This window comes from Solanum verrucosum, unplaced genomic scaffold, assembly GCF_900185275.1.
Source record: "Solanum verrucosum unplaced genomic scaffold, falcon-dt-bn FXZP01000020.1, whole genome shotgun sequence".
Taxonomy (NCBI): domain Eukaryota; kingdom Viridiplantae; phylum Streptophyta; class Magnoliopsida; order Solanales; family Solanaceae; genus Solanum; species Solanum verrucosum.
The window spans coordinates 526,736-546,242 of NW_026019903.1; the positions used below are offsets into that span (position 1 = coordinate 526,736).

At 32.9% G+C, this 19,507-nt stretch overlaps 2 protein-coding genes across 5 annotated transcripts; both read right to left on the bottom strand.

The window, feature by feature from the left end:
• Positions 1-720: 720 nt before the first annotated feature.
• On the bottom strand, positions 721-1,329 carry LOC125820618 (ethylene-responsive transcription factor 13-like). The gene has a single exon (XM_049500036.1). The coding sequence runs from the start codon at positions 1,327-1,329 to the stop codon at positions 721-723; it is 609 nt and encodes a 202-aa protein (XP_049355993.1).
• Positions 1,330-3,644: 2,315 nt separating this feature from the next.
• Positions 3,645-13,137, bottom strand: LOC125820572 (COP9 signalosome complex subunit 7). 4 transcript variants are annotated; one of them, XM_049499977.1, is made up of 10 exons: positions 13,057-13,137; positions 12,765-12,927; positions 11,423-11,498; positions 9,103-9,191; positions 8,267-8,356; positions 7,882-7,926; positions 7,726-7,796; positions 4,730-4,868; positions 4,322-4,410; positions 3,647-3,810 (listed from the first exon to the last, which is right to left on the bottom strand). In XM_049499977.1, exons 2-10 carry the CDS (start codon positions 12,921-12,923, stop codon positions 3,789-3,791), a joined length of 780 nt encoding a protein of 259 aa, XP_049355934.1. In that variant the 5' UTR covers positions 12,924-12,927; positions 13,057-13,137; the 3' UTR covers positions 3,647-3,788. The 4 variants fall into 4 exon arrangements, with proteins under 4 accessions (XP_049355942.1, XP_049355934.1, XP_049355949.1 ...); XM_049499985.1 differs by lacking the exon at positions 13,057-13,137 and having other exon boundaries at positions 3,645-3,810; positions 4,322-4,430; positions 12,765-12,957; XM_049499992.1 differs by lacking the exons at positions 4,322-4,410; positions 13,057-13,137 and having other exon boundaries at positions 3,681-3,810; positions 12,765-12,957.
• Positions 13,138-19,507: the final 6,370 nt, after the last annotated feature.

Genomic DNA, 19,507 nt, shown 5'->3' on the forward strand with positions numbered 1-19,507 from the left:
AGAAGATGCGCAAAGCTAGGTTTCAGAGAAGAAGTGTGAGAGGTTACAACTTGAACACACAACGTTAAGAAACTTTTGCAACCCCTTAATCACTAAACTAAACATTTTACTTGTGTCAAGAGGTGTCAATAGTTATATATACATATTTTAAAGAAAAATTTGATCTTATATACAATGTAATTTTCCGGCGAAGGAGTGTCGCTTGACACTCCTCAGCCAAGGGTGAGTCCGCCCCTGGGTAGAAGGTTAGTAGGTAGTGTAGTGTTTTTTTCTTTTTGAGGGTTTAAGCTTATTGATGATTGTCATTGTACTAACCGTATTATTATAGTTTTTGCATTTAATATCTATCATCATTTGTTATTGCTTACTGTTCGTTTTGATTATCACACTATTTTGTTATTCGTGTTCCTTTCTTGTAGATTTTACATTGTTTTTTTTTGTTAATTGCTATGTTTTCTACATTATAATTTTCTTCGTCTTTGTACTTGGATTTGTTGCACTTGAGTCGAGTATCTTTCAAAAACAGTTTCTCTACCTCCACGAGATATGGTAATTAGGTATGTGTATACCATACCCTTTTCAAGCTCCACTTATAAATTTTTTCTGAATATATTATTATTGATGAGATATACACAAGGTTAAAAAGTGTGAAGAAGACGTACACACTATATTTAACAAATGCAAGACAACCTTATGACTAATACAATTTTTGCCTCTAATTTATAATTTTCTCTTCTTTGAAGAGGTATATTCTACCAATGATGACTCTGACGAGTGGCAACGCCTACGCGGAGCCACTCTAACCGGCTCGGATATGTCCGAACCGATTAAATGAGGGAAATTCAGTCGAGCCTTAGAGCCACGGATCTTATAAGCGGCGTGGTCATATGCCAATGCTGCATCTTCGGGTGTCTCGTAAGTCCCTAGCCAAAGCCTAGCACCTTTCCTATCCGGGTCTCTTATCTCCGCCGCGAACTTACCCCACGGCCGCCGCCTAACGCCTCTATACCGGTTCCAATCACCAGGCGCGTGCACACCACGTGCAACTATAGGCTCCTCTTTTGGTTCCTCCTCATGCTCCAATTTATCGACACGTTGCCATGGACTATCAATATTAGTTATCATATCTCCCCAACTAATCTCTGCTGCTGACGTAGAGCTACTATAACTCGAATTCGGGCTATTAATAATATCTGCATAACTCATATTTATCGGATCGAACATTGAAAGGATTTGAGAAAAATCAGAATCATTAACAAGATGGAATTTGATGTTTTCAAGGACGGAAAGATCAGAATCTGAAATGGTTGTTGTTTTTTGTTGGTACATTTTTTGAATTTTGAATTTTAAGGAAAAAAATTCTTTTACTAAAATTGAAGAAGTGTTTGAGCTGATGAGTGTGAATGAATGATGAAGTTATATTTTTTCTTTTCATTTTATAGGGAACCATATTGTCCACTATTTATTTAAAATAATATTTATGTGATCCAACACATGTTTTTTTTCATTTTTAAAATTATCATGAGTGTAATTTATTGGAATTTCGTAGAAGCAACGAGCCCATCAATCAAAGTACTTATTTTTAACATGTGTTTATTTTTTAATAACCTTTTTTTATTCTTATTTTTATATATAATTGATTTAATTATGTATTATTCTTGGAATGGACACCGTCACACTGAGGTATCATTTTGTTTTGTCCAAAAAGGTACTATTAAATTACCAACACTTTTGCTCAAGGTATAATCTAGTTGTCACGAAGTAAAGTTGAATATCATGAGGTATCAGATTTAAATTCTAATATAAGGTAATTTCTTCTCGTATTATTTAGCTTTGGTAGATAGGTAACATGTCTATTGTAGGTGGGAGATAATAAATATTTCATAAAATTAATTGAGATGCGTGCAAATTTATTCGGATCCCACAATTATAAAAAGAATATGAAACATCTACTCATTTGATAGGAAATATTAGTTTATTTTCTGCTTAGCTGTTGCTTACAATATAAATTGCTTCTTTTAATAAATAAAAACTATGTTCGATGTGGCCAATTTATTTTAGTGATATTTATAGATTGTAATATATAATCCCAACGAATATACAAGTACGTATGTCATATATTCTTATATAGAAAAAGTCTATTTAAAAAATTAAAAACTTACAAATTATAACATGTGATGATATGAACACAAAATAAATAATTTATAAAACATTAATTTTAACTAGAAACAAAATGGATTTGTCCCTGACTTTATACATTAATTTCAATTTTAGTCCCTATTGTTTTAACCAAAGACATACGCTACTTTTTTTTTTAGTTGTTTCTCTCTCCCTGTTATTTTTCTTCAAATTACTCTTATGAAAAGAACTTAACTTCAACGATTCAAAATAAAATTAACGAGGAAAGAAGATCAAGTCCTAATTTTATCCAATGGAGGACTAAATCCAGTAAATATATAGTTCAAGAATTTTTTAGACCCCAAAATGAATCGAGGAACTAATGATATTTTTAATACCAACAACGATCTTGTTGAAGTAACTAATTGTAGCATCTCTTTCCCTTGAATTTATATCCACCAATATGTAACAAGAAACTAATTGTAGCATCTCTTTCCCTTGAATTTATATCCACCAATATGTGAAAGAGATGGAGGAAGAGTAAGATAAATTTAAAATTGGCCAGCGAGGTAAGAAAAAAAATCCTAATTTTTGCAACGACATAGGCAAAAACTAATTAGCAACATAGGAGGAGTATTTTATAATTTACCAATAACGTGTATATGGGAGTTGTTAAAATAATTAAAGCCAAGATGAGAAGGAAGAATGAAAGGAATATTTTGGTGCACCATTTTCCTAATCCGTACCTATAACCTTTTTGAAAAATACTACAAACATCGTAGTCCAAGAAAAGTAGTACTAATAAATTAAAAGTAAAAAAGTAGTAATAACATTTTTGAAAATTAGTTTCTCGAACTATAGAATATTTAGATCCACAAAGATAAAGGGGTAAAATCCTCATATACCCCACTACTCTTTCATAGCCCGTTTATGAGATTGAAATTCATAATTCGAAAGTAATAACTTTATTCGGATAAAAAAGACACTTTTTATAAAAAAGCTTAGTTTGATATCTTCCACAAAGTACTTTCAGTCTTATCAAAGATACTTAGAAGAGCTTCTAGAAAGATAAGGTATAATATCTCTGATAATTCCTTTTAAGAATTTACGCTTTCTAAATTCTAGATATTTAAAGTAGATGAAATGATCTAAGGTTTTCTGCTTCTTTTTTTTACCCTAGAACCAATCCTATTTCAATTTATTATTATATTATTATATCTAGGCATTCTAACTTCAACCAATTTTATTGTAACATGCTGTTGAAAAGAGAATGTAAATCAGCTACCCACAATCTCAGCAGAAAAATCTATCACCTAATATGATGAATTCAGGCTTAAATGTAAAATATGAAGATGGGAAATTACCTGTACCTTATAGCAATCACTCAAAACATAACTTGGGGGGAAAGCATATAGACTTATATGAATGTCAAATGAATCAGCTCCACAAGTTTCAGCCGCATCATCATCGTCATATTAAAATCTTTCCAACTCAAAAAACGCAAACAAGATGCAAAATATGGCTATCGGATACTTTCGAGTCTACAAGTTCCATTCACAGCACGGCAAACTTTAAAAGGGAAAGCATCTATGGTCGGAATGCCATCAACAACAAAAAAAACTGGCCAGCAGCCCCTCTAATTCTTCTTAACATTGCCCTACTCCATCACCTTAACCAATAGGGTGTCGTCTCCTGCAAATTTTACAAAGTCAAAAATCAGCAGATGAGAGACTATCTGTACAATATTTAAATAGACACTGACCGTGTAAAGAATTTTTGAGGAATTTAACCTCTTTCCAAGTTACCAATATCTCTTAAAAGTGATATGATAAGTGTAAAAATACATTCATGAGAGTGTAAAGATATTAAACTCATTAGAGAGTAAAGGCTTCTAGGGTTTCTAGCATTCAACTGGCATGGAAGGATAGATGTGGTTTCATGTCTCCGCCAATTCATATTTTGGTTTGAAGCATTCTTGCAATGGCATTGGAATTGACTGAAGTGACCCTGCAGGCTGCAGCAGTCCCCCCTTTCCCAAGAATACAATACTCCATTGGCCACACTTGTGGATCAGTCAATCATAGGATCTTTCTTCCCTTATCAGGTTTTTAATGTGATATATTTCATAGGTCAATATACAGACCATGACTAGCTGCTAAATGACTGGAAAATTTAATCCCGGGATATATAAGACTACTACTACCTCTTCGGTCGGCCTCGGTCTTCCTCATAATCCATCACTCCACCAGATTCAGAGTAGATCTCCTCATGCCCTCTGAAGTCAACATCGGCCTGCTTACAGTTTGTAGCTTCTGCCACAGAGTAAGTAAGACAGATCGACAAAAATATCCCAGTACTAAAATATAAAGTGAGTCTTCAACATAACAAAAGGCTTAAACACGAACTGAGGGTCATTAGGACTCAAATGGGCAAACTACGAAGATATTCTACCCCAAAAAAGGAATCTCACAACCCAGGTAGACCAAGTCCATCTGCTGAAAGACATGCTCGCCATTCAATATGGCCGGGTGCACTGTGAAGTTATGCCCATAGTTTTTACTTTTTACAATCAACACAGAACTCAGCTCTTGAAAATCTATACTGTACTCACCTTCAAAGAGAGTGACTTCTTCACCTCATCAACCCTTTCTTCAACTTCCTTCCGGTGCTTCCTGTCCGATTCACTCATTGTATCCGCCCATTTGATTTTCTCTTGAATTGAGACAAGAAGATTGTCTGAAGTAGTCAACCTGTTTTTTATCAAAAAATGAAATAAATTTATGAGTAGGTTGACAATTACAGTTAGATCTTATAGTTATAGCATGCAGAACATTCATAGTTCACACTTCACAAGGACCTCTCATTGTAAGACGGAACACATACATCAGAGTAACACCACAGCGTACACAAAAACGTCCAACTCTTTTAATCTTATCCCTCACCTAACTTTGGTAGTATACCACAAGTCTGCAGATTCAATTTACATTTGATTTATGGCATAGAAAGTTGTGGGATTGTACTCAGTAAAAATAATTATCATATAATTTCCACCACACAAAAGTTCCAAATTTACATTTCCAAAGTTGTGTTGTTCACATAGTTGCAATAAGAGAAAAAGTCTTACTAATTGAAAAACAGAGAAGTATAATCAACAGTTGTAAAAAATGGCAAGAATAAGGCTGGAAGACTATTATTAGCTCAAATAAAATGAATGATCATCTTGACATGATTTCTCTTTCATTTTTTGACAAGGTAGATAAGTTTACTAAAAATAGATGACTTTATGCCATACCAGAGAGAACTTAAATGAACATTCATAAAAACATGCAACTGGAAGGCAAGTAAGCAGCCTTTTCACTGACCTCTGACTCAGCATCAATTATACCACAGAGGTGTTCCGACTAGTTCTTCCATCCTGTGGACCCAGGACCCCACAGCATGGTGAGATTTTCTACCGACTTGGGGAAGTGTAGGGGGAGCAAACGAATTCATGCAGTCCAATAACATTCGCATAATGACATTCTCAAAATTGGGATCCTAGATTGAATCATTTATGGGTCTCGGGATTGGCTCCCAGGATACTAACCTTAATTCCTTAAAACCAGAATAGACAAGGAATAACATGCTATATAATGGCTACTAATAATGGGTTAAATCTAGTTTATATTCCAAAACTAGTGAATATAGATGCATCATCTAGGCAAGTTTGTGTGAACATTCTCAGCACAACTTCATGCCAAACATGACTTGGACACATGCCCGACACAATTTCATACTTAACCAATTTATTGAGTAATAAATCATTCAAAACACCAATCCACACTCAACAATCTCTTTGGTAGGTAAATACGATAAATTTTATCAGAAAATAGAACTCAACATGAACACTACTCAGTTAGAGAAAAACCCAAAGGGGAGATGCAAAATAATACAACCAAATAATAACTAGTTACATATCTTGAAGTGGGCTCAAATAAAAGAACCCAAGAACCATGAATGCACCCCACTACCCAAGAACCTCATACACAAGCATTTGTTACTGTTGCCTGATGGCTCTTTCCTTGACAAGTTGTTCATCTTTCCACTTTTCAGCTTTTACAAGCAAGAAGCAGAATTCCCAAAACCCTCCAAGATTTCAGATCTGGACAGCAGGCTCAATGTTTTACTCCTCCCCTTTGGTACATCCATCATTGAGGTTGTGTCACATGCCAGCATGCGCAATGTTGCATGTCTTCCCTTCATCATTTCAAGCAACGGTACTAAGACAACAAACCAACTAAAGAAAAGACCCTCCCAACCAAAAAACTTACTCTTTCTTCAAATCTCATTCTTCAAACCTAACTTCATGTTTTATGCCCATCTTCCTTAATCAAACCTACTTCAATCCCAAATACAGCCTCCACTGGACCCTCATGACTTACCAGGCCCCTCGTTGCCTATCCATGTGAACGGAAAACCACCCACTAACTTATAAGCGCTTCACCGGAAACACCATAACTTACATCTCCTTTCCCTTATTCCTAACAGATTTTATTGTTTCTTGCCAGTAGTGCTGAACTTCAAATAACAGCAACTAAATCTGAATATGCCATCTGATCATCAATATTGTAGGCCAACAACAATGGCAGATCTTACAACCAAACAGAAATGGTTGCACTTGATTTTCTTAAAAAGAAAACAAAAATGAAGATTCAAAAGACCCACACCCAAGTTCCATAGCATTTTTGGTTCGCTATCCGATCATTGATTTTCCTACCTCCAAAAGGAAAGGTACTTACCCTTTTGGATTAAAAAAAATGAAAAAGATAAGGTGACTGAGCTCAACCTTTTCACTAATAACTGTTTTCTCAGCCCGTTCACTAAAAATTCCATAGCTGTTGGTTCGCTATCCGATCTAGTGTTAAGAGTTTTTTGCTTCTTTTTTTGGGTTGTTGTGATGGGTAAACCCAGTGTTGAGTTTTTTTAAGGCAGAGCATCCTTTTCTTTATCTGTGTCCTCCTGCTTTGAAAAAATTTATAGACTTGACTTGAAACTTTTTGATAAGTGAGAATTCAAATTGATATGTTTCCACCAAAAGCCAAGTCCTTATTTTTCAGCTTACGATCAATATCCACCTCAGTCATCTTTGTGTCGGCAGCCTCAGCTTCAAAGGTATTAATATGACAATCATAAGAGCTGCTCTTCACCATGGTCTAATCCAACATTATACATTACTGAAGAAATTGGTCAGATCCCATAAGCAGATTATGTAACTCATATCACTTCTATAACCTAGACTATCTGTTTTATTTAAGGATAGAAAAAAGAAATCTTAGAAACTGGCATACAAAGTACAGCTCAGTAAGTCATTATGAAGGTGAGGAGATCAAGACACGAAGGGGAAGAAAAGAGAACTCAACAACTCTTCAAGAACAGCTATTTATGAACAGAAGATGTTTGTCATATAAATAGGACAACAGACTATCAATAGAAAGATCATATTGTAAAGTCAATACACGACCCCAAGCCCAACTAAGAAACAACTAAATAATATACTCAAACAGAGATAATAGGGTGTGATACAATGATATGGCAATCAGAGTCATCTAAACAAGAACATAGATATACCAGTCAGTTAATGTCTGTAGCATATTCCCCAATTGACCAGGTCTGAGATCTCTCCCTGCAGCAAATTGTACCTATAATTGTGTGGAGACAGTTAATTACCACATCTCAGCTCACAGCAACCAAGAGTTGGCGAAACAGCAAAAACACCATACCAACCTCAAAGCATCTTTTCAACTGATCCAGCTTTCCTCTAACTATGCCCTGTCCACGGATGCAGAAAAATGGGGAATTAATATTTTTTTTAATAACAGACTGAGACATCAAATCAGTTATTAGCCCAACCCCCACCCCAAAGAGAGAGTGAATAAAGGAAGGGAAGGAAAAGGCAAAAGTAAACCACAAATAACCTATGAGGCACCAGAACCCATACTAAAAGAATAAGTTGAATTTCTATCCAGAAGGCTAAATAAACTATCCTACGAACATCAATAGAAGCAAATTCCTACGATAAACTTAAGTCCAACACACTTCCAATAGTGGAAAGTACAAAGATATCTCTATTCATAACACAATGATCCAAGGAGTGAGAGCTAATACTCACCACATACATGCACTCATTTATGAGAAAATCTTCAAGTTCACGCACATTTGTGACATCCAACTCCTGCATAAGTTGATCATATGGAAGCACCTAGAAAGAGGAAAGGAGTCATTATTGGCAGTGACTCTAATAACAAAGGACATCAGTGAAAGAAGTGAATATGAACATCATTATCAAAGGTTGTTGATATATGAAAAGGGTTGTCATGAAGAAACACAAAAGAATGTTAAAGACTGAAAAACATACATATATTTTATTCTTTTCCACTATGAGAAATGAACTTGAGAGATATGATAATCATGCAAATCACCGATAAACATCTCGCAGATAGCACGATATACAGAGTTGTTGACACTGAACAAGGTAAGCATAAAACAAAGTATCCAGTACTTACAACAACATACCCAAAGTAATCCCACAAGTGAGGTATCCAGTATTTACTTGAATAGCATTATTAGAGTTATCACCAAATGGAATACTTTATCATAGTGGGATGACTACACTCACATGTTCCACAACAACAAAATGAAGGAAACAACACTGAACACATTCAAAGTAAGGGAGGCTAAGCAAACAACTTTAATAGTACTGATTTGATCCAATGACAATGAATTACATGTACCAATAAATAGATTGTATCCATTACCCTGACCAGATGCCAAAAACAAATTTCAAGAATTCCAACAAACAAGCACCACAAAGCTCTGCCAAGCCTCTTACATTTTTAGCATTAACTAGCTGAAGGAACAAAGTTACTAAGGATGCATCAATTGCTCACTTTTTCCATAAGATAAATTACAATGTCAAAAGGCTTATTACACTTATATGTAGTGTACCTTGCTTGTATCAGCTAGCGTAAGCACAGTAAGTTGCTTCAACTTGAGAGCTTGGGCAGACACCAACTGAGGAAGACGGCCAGCAATACCTAGAAAAAAACATACATGCTAAAACTGACAAATTTGAAATGCTACATAAAGAACTCAGGAGTACGTCATCTTCCTTTACAAAACAATCCTGTTTAGTCATAGGTTCATGGTCAATTAGAGTAAGATATTTTCCCTAATCTGTATTTTAAGCAATTATTGTCAATGAAATTTCATCCCTTTGGTACTAGTTAAAACAAAAAGGAAATCAAACCTACGACTGTCTCTCTTTTTTCCAGAGAAAGAGTACATGTGTAAGAGAAATAGACAGTCCCTCTTTCTAGTGGAAGTTTTACCACTATCACTAAATCTATTTCCATAAAGGTAAGTGGTAAATGGTAATTGACAGTGAGCACTAGTAAACTTAAGGATGTTACAGAGTGACTCACCCATGATATTAAGAAGTTCACAGTAGCAGAAAAGGCAGCTAAGGCCTCATTTGTTTCCATTAAGATTTAATTAAGATGTCTGAATCTGAATATGCATTATTAAGACGTCTAAATCTGAATACATTTTTGAATTTTAAGATGTCTCTAAAACTAACTGAACATAGTATAATTAAGATTGTTTGTTTTCAATATCCGAACGTGCATTATCTTTTTAAACATAATCAATATAAATTAAATATTTTTTTATTTTATTTTATTTTTATTTATTTTTTTATAACCGAGAAATTCGTCTGTGACCTGCCCTCCCTTTGGACCAATCACAGCCTTCTAAACTCTGTGGATAATGGGCCCGCCTCTCTATCCTTCTCCACTTAAATACCAGGCTTCGCTTTGCATGGTGTGGGGCTTGAACCTGCGACCTAAGCCACAAATCCTCCACCTTTTGCCACTTGAGCTAGGCCTTGGGGGCAATTAAATATTATAAAAAGTCATTTTAGCAAAATGATGGGAAAAGAGTGAAATTAAGGCTTTAAGTCATCTATGTGGAGGTGGGGTGTGTTTGGCGTGCACATGTGGAGTCCATGTGGCATTTTAGCACACACATGGATGTTTTTGTTAAACAGAAGGGCAAGTATGGTCCAATAGTTAGACGGGAAGGGAATTTTTGAGCCGAAATATAGTTTAAGGGTATATTTAAGCTATTTCGAATAGTTTAAGGGTAGTTTTGACCCTTTTCCGTAGTCGTCTATGTGGAGGTGGGGTCTGTTTGGAGTGCACATGTGGCATCCATGTGGCATTTAACACACACATGGATACTTCCACTAACTAGAAGGGTAGGTGTGGCCCAATAGTTTGACGGGAAGGGTATTTTTGAGCCGAAATATAGTTTAAGGGTATATTTAAGCTATTTCGGATAGTTTAAGGATAGTTTTGACCATTTTCCGTTTATTTTATAGAAAATAATATATCAAAGATATAAAATAATATTTGATATTTCAACAGCACTTTTACACAAAATATCAAACTTATCAAATTTGTTGAATAACCAAATTCTTACTAGCAAAAGGATTATCATAACTTAAACTTGGAATATGATATTACTTTATAAAAAGGCAATTGTGTATGAAAGTGATTACTGAAAAGGAATAAAAAATATATCATATTTGTAGTGTTATGTCCTATATACCTGAGCCAAAAAGAAACAAAGAAATAAATTAATAAGCAAAATAGATGAGAAAATGGTGAATGAAGATATTTTTGAAGAATGTAATTCTATCCACTACTATTACTTGATAATATGGCCGCTATGTGGAACAAAAATTTTATTCCATTCTTGCTACGATAGACAAATCCACATCAACCAAATAAGTTGATCGACTTTGTAAGAAAATTTAGAATCATACCAGTTCAAGAAGAGCTAGACCTCATAAAGTGCAAACAAAGGAGGCCTAAACCATGGCCTTATTAACTTCCCAGCCAGCAATGAACTCAGTTATGGAGATACAAAACTTGAGAAGTTAAAACTTAATATTGATACCCTCATTTGCACTAACGCTCTATTAACAATTAGAAGAATCGTCAAGTTATTATACATATGAGCAAAAGCATATTTTGTCTCAAAGAAATACCTCAAAATGATAAGGTACAAGTTCACAATATTATAAAATTTAAGGCATTTAATCTGAAGGAATGGTAAATGAAGTATTGCAGATAAGTTGACATAACGGCAATAAAAGAACATTGTTGAAATCTCAAACTTGAAAATCAGATCCAATCAGCTACCCACCCCACCCAACAATAAAAAAATGCTTCTGAATAATCAGATGTAAAAAATGTACGCTTACTTTTGTAGTCACTCCACGTCCCATGAGCAAACAAACGAAGCAAATCAAGGTATACTGAATTCTCAGTTCCTTCAAGCTGCATACAGGTTCCAACAAAAAACCAATTAACCACAAATATGAAAGGGATCCTAAAGTATATATACAGCAATATGGAGTTAACTACACAACTTGCAAAATGTATATCAAGGTGCAATTTTCAGGTGCTCCTGCATTGAAAGAAATGTTTTCTATGCCCATATTATTCAAAAACTTACGGTTCAAGATTCAAATCTCACAATTAGATTTATGTTCCAGCAGAATCAACTATAATCTAAGTCTGTGGTGCATGAATCTAACATTAATCTTATGATTCAACAATCAACATTGAATCACAGGTGCAATTTATAGTCAAGAAATACCACAATAAAGTGCCCACTCCAGATATGGTCTAACCTGACTTACCAAAAGCACTTCTTTTTCCCTTTATTCCCAGATGTATACCTAATTGTCATAAAAGAACTCTAAAGAGAATCAAAACCCGAGTATAAAACCCATTTCAATATGCTTAGGGTTTTAAGCTCTGAAATTGATGGAATTGCTAGGATGAACCCAAGTTATTTCCTCATTAATGATCAATCTACTGCATCCACTACGCTTCTATAACCTCTTTTAAAATCATTCAAATTTTTTGTAGCATCTTAGTCCATTGTAGTTGTGTTTCCTGATATTCATTCCTTTTGTGTTTTGAAAATCATCTAGTACGTTATCATAAGATAAAATACTAACTTTGCATCTATTTATCCATGATTTAAAACATCTACAGAGACTATTTAATATTCAGCGTGCAGCCTTTTAAATGAGCAAGAGTTTGTAGCTCGTTAGCAAAATATTGTTGTCATTAATCCATCCCAGTTTACTCAAAGCTTTCCTTTTTTAGGAAATCCCCAACTTTTTTTCTCATACCACAAGAATAACTACTACGCCTAAAGCAGGCACTTCCATTGTGACAGGAAAATCCACTAATCAAATTATCAGGAAAATGCCATCAACAACAACAGCAAACCCAATGTAATCTCACATAGAGTGTACGCATACCTTACCCTACCTTCGAGAAGGGTCTCGAAGGTAGAGAGGCTGTTTCCGAAAGACTCAACAAACAGATACCTAGAATGACATCATATTCCAGATATTGCCCAATCAATAGCATAACACAACCACAACACAATGTTCACGGTAAATACCTAGAACCCCAGTATAGGGGAAAACACGAAAATTACAATAAACAAATTGAACCTACTAACCCAATTATGATAAAAATAAAATCAGAACAATTATAGATATAGTAATATGAAGGAATGGAAACCTCAAGAACGCTGGGAACAGAAAGAATCTCTGAAAAAGCGAAGAGTGATGGATGCGAAGTGGCTTCAACAATAACACTGGTAAGGGCAGAACCCTTGAGTGCTGATGCTTGTTTCACAAAGAACTCGATGTGCTCCGCTTGCTTTTGTTCGATATCCATCTCTCTATGAATTTGAATTCAATAATTAATCACAGGGATTCAATAACATTTATAGACAAAGAAAATTATTAGGGTTTCTGAATTCTGAATTACAGATTATCACAAAACAAATAGAGAAGAGGGCTTTTTTAACTGTAAAATTTTGGAGTCCCACGGAGAAGAAGGGTCCTTGTCTGATTTGGTATGATGCTATGAGCCCATCGCGGGTCGTTTTATACTTTTGATTTACTTTTAAGGGACTCTTTCAATATATGTTTATGAACATTTTAACGAGTTTCAATAACAATATATTTAATGTGATAATAGCATATTGAATATCTTCATAATCAAATTATGTATACTCAAGAAAGATTTTTGACATTAACATACAATTAATCTTAATCGCTTTGTTGTATGCTCTAGGTTAATTTCACATGACAATATCAGTTATTATATGTTAACTCATTAATAAATCAGTATTTTGTATTTATACGATCAGATAGGGAGTTACGCAAAAAAGTTAACAAGGAGGGGGTTGCATTCTACGATAATCTCATCAATGAGCTCTTAGCAAATGTGATACAATCACTTCTCTCAATCTTTTTCGATTGTAAGATATTATTATTTTTTTCACTTGACAATTTGTAATGATGAATAACTTGTATCAACTTTTCTTGAGCTTTATAAATAAAATTCATGTCTTTTATTATAAATTTCATTTATTTCATCAAAGCATCTTTTGTTTTGAATTGTATATCGATGATATATTGAATCCTTTGTTTAAGTATTGAGCTATTTCATTTATGATAATTAGGCATTTGTCCTAACTAATTTTATTTTTTTATAAATTTGGATTTTTGGCCTATTTTAATTTTCTGAACTTGATAATAGGCCTGAAATATATCTGAACTATATTTACATGGTAAAATATATCTAAACTATTAAAGAGTTTTATATAAAGAGTTCCTTTTTTAAAAAATGGGGAAAAAATCTAAAAAATACTTTAACTTTGGCCGAAATTGTTGTTACGATACCAAACTTTATGGAGGACCTTTTACCCCTGCACTATTTAATAGTGTATTTTAAAGGTATATATATGCCCACGTGGACACGTTACTATTTATAATGATGCAATATTTATGATGTCCACGTGACACATATATACCTTTAAAATATAACAAGTTTCACATATAGCAAATATAAAAATCATATTTGTATATTATAGCTATAGTTTGCATAATTGCGCTCCATAGCAAATCTTATGGTTGTTATGGAGCTTTGATTTGTATAATTTGCTAGAAACATCAAATTTTATACAAATTGTTCAGTTTAGTATAAATTCATTTATACATTGTAATTTGTATAATAAAATTTGTATTTGTATAATTATAAATGTATAGGACGAAAATATATGTATTTGTATTTGTATTTGTAAATACACCTTTCTCTCGTTTTATACAAACACAAACACATTTTATACATTTTTTACCGAAATGTATAAAAGGACTAATTGTATACTGAAAATGGTTAATTGTATACCGAATCAGATGGCAAAAAAAGGGGATGTTTGTTGCGAATTACAATTAAAATAAACTATGGCTATATCATTTAATTTGAATTAATAGTTTGCTATTTCATACAATTTTCCCTTTAAAATACACTATTAAATAGTGCAGGGGTAAAAGGTCATTTCCAAAGTTCGGTATTGTTACAACAATTTTGGTCAAAGTTCAAATATATTTGATACCTGAGAGTATGGATAATAATTACATGGTAAAATAAAATAGACATTAAAAACTCTTAAAAAATTTGACAAGTCATGTAATGGCGAGTATCCATCTCAAAATCTAAACTATTTTAAAGCGTAATAATTAAAAAGTATATTACCACCAAGGATTGTGGTGGAGTGGTAAGTACTTTTTATCCTTAATCAATAGGTCTCGGGTTCGAACTCCCTTGGGTATTTGTAGTTGTTGGGGCTGGTGTAGCATTTGAAGAGCACTGAAGATGGCTCTTGCGACTCTTCAGAATTTTGCGAATAGATAGTGAGTTTATTATAGATATTAGGGCTTTAAGGGTAAAGATGAGGTAAATTAGTAATTTTGCGAATAGATAGTGAGTTTATTATAGATATTAGGGCTTTAAGGGTAAAGATGTTGTAAATTAGTAATTTAATTTTTAATTTAAGGAGTTTTCACTTTTAACGTAGTACTAGATTCATTGCACGGGTGTTGCACATCTATGCCTAATTTTGAGATTTCTATATCCAAAAATATTATATCTATAATGTATATTTCAAATTTACGATTTGTAAATAATTCTCACCATTACGACAAACTAAGTGATCGATTTGACTAATTTTACTTATTGTTTGTAGGGTATATATCGTCGTATTCAAATTCTCTTATTAGTTTTATAGTATATTTGTAGACGTAAATTATAGTCAATTTGGTAGTAACTAATTAAGCACAAATTATTACTTTAAATGTAAACAAAGATAGGTAGATAAAAATGTTCTAATATTAAAAAAACTTTTTATTTGAAATTTGTATTGTTTTAATCAATAGTTATATCATAATTATTATTGGAGAAAACATTTAAACAATTGAAGAATTAAGATCCATTGATCTCTTAAAAAAATAAATAGAATATTTTTTAAATTTTGTTTATTACCATCTATATGATATTAATATCTTTTGCATAATCATTCTAAAAGGCTGAGTTGTTTGTGTTATGCCTTTTTAAAACTTCGATAGTCCACTCCAAGTAACAAAGAAAATTCATACCTGCATAGAATATCAAGTGATCCAATGTCAATTTTAAAAAAATAATATTCGAGACATTATTTTATTATTTTCATCATAAATATTATTAGTCATTCTACTTTTGAAAAATTCGTTTTTTCTACTTTTATCATATAATAATTCGATCGGATTAAACTTTCAGTCTCATAATTGTACATTTTAATAGTGCTCATATGAAACATCTGAAAAGTATGAATTTATTAATCAACTAGTGAATGTTAAGTACTCCTAAGAATATTGATAGTTTAAAATAAAATAACTAACCTTTAAATAGTGTTTAAAAAAATTGGCATTCTAAATATATATAAGTCATTTAGTTTTATATCACGAGTTATATGATCTAAAAATAGTTGACATTTTTTACTACTAAGCCTAATCAAAGCATGTAAACAAAACAAAAAATAGAGCTATTCTATGAAAATAAAATAATACTAACTCAGAAGGTCACTTAATTATTGATAATTATCTAACATTTTATTTTTCTTTCGTAACAAGAAGGTCACCCAATTTTATTTATATCTATACTTCAAAAGCCATTATATAAATATCTAGACAACAAAGTATGAAATATATTTTTTTTATTTATTGAGTATAATTTTTTCCATTTCTCAATTCACTAGATGGTTCTTGCCCGTGCTTAGCACGGGCCCAACATTTTAAATTCTATATAATTTTATTTGTCTAAATCTTTCTTAGAATATGATTGAGATCTGAAATAGTAATAAATATTTCTGAATAATCATAATTTAAAAAGCATAGCTTCCGTCATTTATTGACAAAAACAACCGAGGTACACTATCATTTTAAATAATGTTGGTAGGAACATTGTCAAGCTTTGCAGAAATATATTGGGAATGGTTATTGTACATATTACGATGCATTCATACCAAGCCAAGCAAATCTGCAATGTAAATCCTCACAATAAGTTAAGTCACAAATTTTATTTGACAAAATCAAAAGTTGATATTTTCTATGCTGAGTCTTCTCCATCCAATAAGTCAATATCCTCACATAAGAAGAAAAGAACCCACATAAGAATAGAAAAGAGCAACAAATAGAAATGTTGACATGGATAACATATTAATGAAGTGTTTTCTAAAGTTACATTGTTTTTGTTTGTTTAGTAAAAGTACATTAAATGGTGAGACTCAAACTGCTATTGCCAACTTTGGTCACCAACTTGCTCTTTTTTTTGAGATCTTGCAAATTTACTAATCTCAATTGTGCCATAACAATCACAATAACAAGTCCCTGACCTCTCCTTCTTCGCTCTGTTTTCCTTTTTCGTTCAAAAAATAAGAACAATAGTACACACTCCATTTTCTTATAATAAGATAATATATATATATATATATATATACTTCATTCTTATCTCTTTATAAAACTTTGTGAGAATACATTTTTATAATTTGGTTGTTGATCTGATGTGAAGAATGACTTGTATGCAGCCTTTAGTGTAGTCTTGTTGATCAATTTTTAATGGTACCATGCAACATGATGGTCTTTTTTTGACACAAATGATTCTACAGAAAAGATTCTTCAACACCAATTTCTTGCAGATACATGACTCCTGCTTGGAATGTCTCACCAGCATTCTCAAAAAGTAAAAACTCAACAATCAGCTACAATGGCATTATTTGTCATCCCCATAACATCAGGATCATAGTTTATTCAGATGTGCATCTGATTTTAATATTACAAAAGTCTAACATCATCGGTTATCATACACATTTTTCTTTTCTGTGCCCCATCCCACTATACATAGAGTAGGGAATTGCTGACTTATCATTTTGAAATTCATTTTAACCTTGCTTTTAAGGGCGAAACAAAGATGAGCAACATTGATACGTGAAAATCAGAAAGGGCCTCTTGTTGTATGTTTATAATATAATAAAGATAAGAGAATGACAATAACTCTACTTACTTTGGAAGAATTCATAGAAACTGGAAGGAGTTTAGCATAGATTGCACGACAAAACATATTGTAACAATATGATTCCTTGCAGTTAGTTTATATAGGAGAAAGAGAGCTTGAACTTGTTTTCTATAATGAACCTGCAAAACACACGTAAATATGATAAAAAATATAATCCAAATTCTTGATTCAACAATTGAGTGAGCTATAAATAAGATGAATATTTGGGCAAGGTTTATTGTTCTTTACTAAAATAGACTTAGCAGATGAACCATCTTTTACTAAATCAAGAGAGAATCAAGGGTGATATCTTTTTAGGTTTATTAATGGTGTTGTCCTGAAATCAGAGACATTAATCGAGATTAAGGAAAACACTCATCTATTTTCATCTTGTAGGTTAAATGACTTTGACATAATACATGACCATGACCAGAAGTGCACCTCTATGGAATACTTTCATTTCTTAATCATAAAGTTAAACTACATGGTGTTTGTGTCAAAATGCTAAAGAAAGGGGTAATTGAAAATGTCATTACAAGTTCATTGGAGACATAGATTAATAGTAAATACTGATATATATTAGCATTACTCTAATGAAATAGTGTGAAAAGTTTACATTTCATGTACAAGTATAAAATATCAGCCAATTTACAAGTTCATCAAAATCCTTTTCTTAATTAGTAGATAAACCCACACGTAAATTTTGTGAAATAGTCTCGAGGAGTAGTTAAAGGGGCTCAGGTTGCTCCTGCTATAAATTAAGAGTATCACTCGCAGAAATATTTCAAGGAGTAAGTTAAGTGATCATAAGATAATAACAAACTATTTGTGTTCACCCAAATGGCCTGAGAGTTGCCTTTGGCTTCTACATCTCTGAAACTTGTTTGGAGCAAGCTACCGAGTTCCTCTTCGCTCTTCATCACTCTCTATCTCCGACCCTGACATTAGTTAGTTTGTGCTTTCCTTGCTTCTCATTTGAGTTTTCAAAGTTAAGGTCCCTTTTATTATCCTTTTTTTCTGCCTTACCTCCCCATCCCTTTCCTACCCTCAACTACTACTCTTATCATTAAATTTCAAAAGACCCAAAGCTATCTTTATATATCTTAAAAGCTCTGAAATATAGAGAATTATTTTTTAAAATATTTACTTCTAATCTTTTTAATGCCTCTTTAAGTTCAAAAATTGCAACATAATAGCTACTATTAAATAAGTAATGAGACGGAAAATATAATAATCATATTCACACGAGTGGATAGAATTTCATCATGAGAAAATAAAAGGGTTCCTATCCCTTTTGCCCTCCTCTTACCTGAATTGATAATAGATAAATCCACCTTTTGTTTCTGATAAACGTAGTCCTATTTTGACTACTAAAAATCATCTTTCAGTTCACAATTTTGTACTCTTTCAGGTGTACTAGCAGCTATATATGCACCTGCAACTACTGATAGAGACATCTATCGATGCAACTTTTATATAGGAAGCAACACTGATCGATTTTTAGAATTAACACCACTCTGATACCTCTATACTAACAACCACTCAACTAACAAACACATTACGGTCCTCAACTCCAATCGTCGAACTAAATTTTCTCAGGAAAATGAAAGAATTTCAACTACAGTTATTGCATAGGTTTTGACTATAATGTATAATAGATGCATAATAAATAAAGATATCAATTAGGTTAGAAACTTTAATACCTCAATTTGTTGCCGTAAAGATATCTCATGGGCCTCAAGTTGAGCCTTTGGAATACCAAGGTTGTTAGCACTTGGATATTGAAAAAGGAGAAAACAAATTGTGGATATTGAGCAAAGGGCACATATGCAATAATTATTTATTCAATGCCCGTTCCCCACCCGAGAGCACATTGGCAGAACTGG